The sequence below is a fragment of the Drosophila rhopaloa genome, unplaced genomic scaffold (assembly GCF_018152115.1).
Source record: "Drosophila rhopaloa isolate 14029-0021.01 unplaced genomic scaffold, ASM1815211v1 contig_3, whole genome shotgun sequence".
In the NCBI taxonomy this organism is placed as follows: domain Eukaryota; kingdom Metazoa; phylum Arthropoda; class Insecta; order Diptera; family Drosophilidae; genus Drosophila; species Drosophila rhopaloa.
The window spans coordinates 154,334-156,519 of record NW_025335123.1 but is presented as its reverse complement, the minus strand read 5'-3'; the positions used below and the strand labels follow the sequence as shown (position 1 = coordinate 156,519).

At 42.1% G+C, this 2,186-nt stretch overlaps 1 protein-coding gene across 1 annotated transcript; it reads right to left on the bottom strand.

Moving 5' to 3' along the window:
• Positions 1–370: 370 nt before the first annotated feature.
• Positions 371–1,483, bottom strand: LOC108043060 (antigen 5 like allergen Cul n 1). The gene is made up of 3 exons (XM_017121599.2): positions 1,391–1,483; positions 681–1,060; positions 371–623 (listed from the first exon to the last, which is right to left on the bottom strand). Exons 1-3 carry the CDS (start codon positions 1,481–1,483, stop codon positions 371–373), a joined length of 726 nt encoding a protein of 241 aa, XP_016977088.1.
• Between the last annotated feature and the right edge of the window lie 703 nt (positions 1,484–2,186).

Below are 2,186 nucleotides of genomic sequence, written 5' to 3'. Positions count from 1 at the left end.
AGTGTATACATATATTCTTGATCAGTATCACAAGGAAAGTCGATTTAGCTATGTCCGTCTGTCCGTCCGTCCGTTTCTACGCAAACTAGTCCCTCAGTTATTTTTTCAAGATTTTGGCATAAATTTGCTTAGTGTGTGTACATTGATAAGAACAACATTTATTTCATAAAGTTTCTCAAAAAATTAAATTTTTACCAAAATTGGGATTCACTTGTAATAAAAATGTTTTCAAAGGTTTTTATTTTCTAAGGTACAAATATAAATGTTTCAGTTAACAACAATAAACTTTTCTCAGCCCAAGCACATTTAATATCCACAATTGTATATCCTTAACACCAGACATCTAATCATGCCCTGATAGTCCTTTCAGTCATCCCGACCACTGGTTGTAGTTGTAGACCTCATTGGAGGAGCATAGGTTAGGATAGTTGGGCATGCGACCTGTTGCACATTCTGTGGCCGCAGATCCCGCTCGATAGACAGGGTTGTTTAGTACATTCGTGACCGCGTAGTTGCAAGCCAGCAGGGTCGCCTGTACGTTATTTGCGTCCGTAAATCGGGCGATGGCACATCCCACTCTGTTATTGCGCTCGTTCACCATGGTCGTAAAGTGACCGATAGCCCTGCAAAAGAGATCTGAATCATCGGTTACCACAAGCTTCCGAGTGCAAGATACGAACGGTCCACCACGCATCTGGTAGTTCTCCATGTCGGCGGCCGTCGCGTCGCGGTTCTCATCAAACCAAGCCGCAATACGCTGGCGCAGAAACTCCCCCACTTCAATGTTCCTGGTGAAGAGGATGCTCAGGTTCTGTCCAGCATACCGGTACGTATTGGTATTCCGACACTCATCATGCGCCATTCGGCACTGGAGTGCGTTGTAGGCAGCCAGTTGGGCCAGGGTCGTATCCCAGCTCATGGTGGCCATGTGCACGGCACTGGGGAACCCGCTGACCCCACCGCCTGCGATCAGGTTGCGCCGTTCGTTGTGGAGTTGCAGGATCTGCTGGATGTGTGGGTCCACTTGCACAAACTGTCCGCTGCAGCCGCTGACAAAGCGCTAATTTGGTAGGTTGGAAATTGAACAATAAGTTTCTCTGCCGTCGATTCATACTTTAAACTTTTTTAAATATAAATACATATTTTATTATGCACATTGTATACCGACAAGTGAGTGGTACCCCTCAGGAGGTTTTCATTGAATCTGGTCTTACGGCTCTTCTAAAACTGAAGAAATATCGACAAGTGTCAGTATTTTTGCTGGGTGTTTTACAACCGCTCGGGGTGAATCACTCTTGTAGGGTTTATTATTTATTATACCGGAAAAAAAATCAAGAAAAAATCTCTCTCTTGTATAAATATATACATTTTTTCTTGATCTAAAACTTACTCCGCTGCTCTGACAGGCCACATGTCGGCCATTCGGACAGAGCGCCGGGTCACAATAATTCTGGCAAAGCGAAGGACACACGACTGCGTTCATTAGGGACAATAGTAAGTGGATAGACCATGGCGACGATTTAGATCGTGTCATTTCGGACTCATATACGCAAAACTACTGATGTGTCTAGAAAAAACAACAAACGTAACTTGAGTGGATAGTGAAAGGGCGAATCATATTTATTTAGGTCGCAGCGCGGCTGTTTTTTGACGAAGTAAACAAGTGATAAATTTTAAAACATATACAATGATTTTATTAAAAGTCAGTACTTTGACTTATAGAATGTGCGTTTAAGTACAGTGAGCCCCCTTTAATAAGTGCAGTTTTTTTTAATACGAATATATCCCATTAAACGGAATTACCAAATTGTTTTTGGCCAAAACACTCCACTATAAACAAGAGAGAACACTATAGTCGGGTGCCCCGACTATCAGATACCCGTTACTCAGGTAAAGGGAGTACGAGGGAGATGGAGATAGAAACTTTGATCACGCATAACTTTTTAACGAATGGTCCGATTTGAAAAATTTCTTCTACATTTCGATAGGTATTGATAAACACAATAAAACTGCATTTTTACTTTTCCGAAATATTTAAATTTTTAAAATCGTATTTAAGCGATTGTGGGCGTTAAAGGGGGCGTGGCACCTTTTTGAAACAAACTTGCGCTGGGTAGGAACTCCTAGAATCTGCATGCAAAATGCCAATCTTCTAGCTTTTATAGTTTCCGAGATCTCAGCGTTCA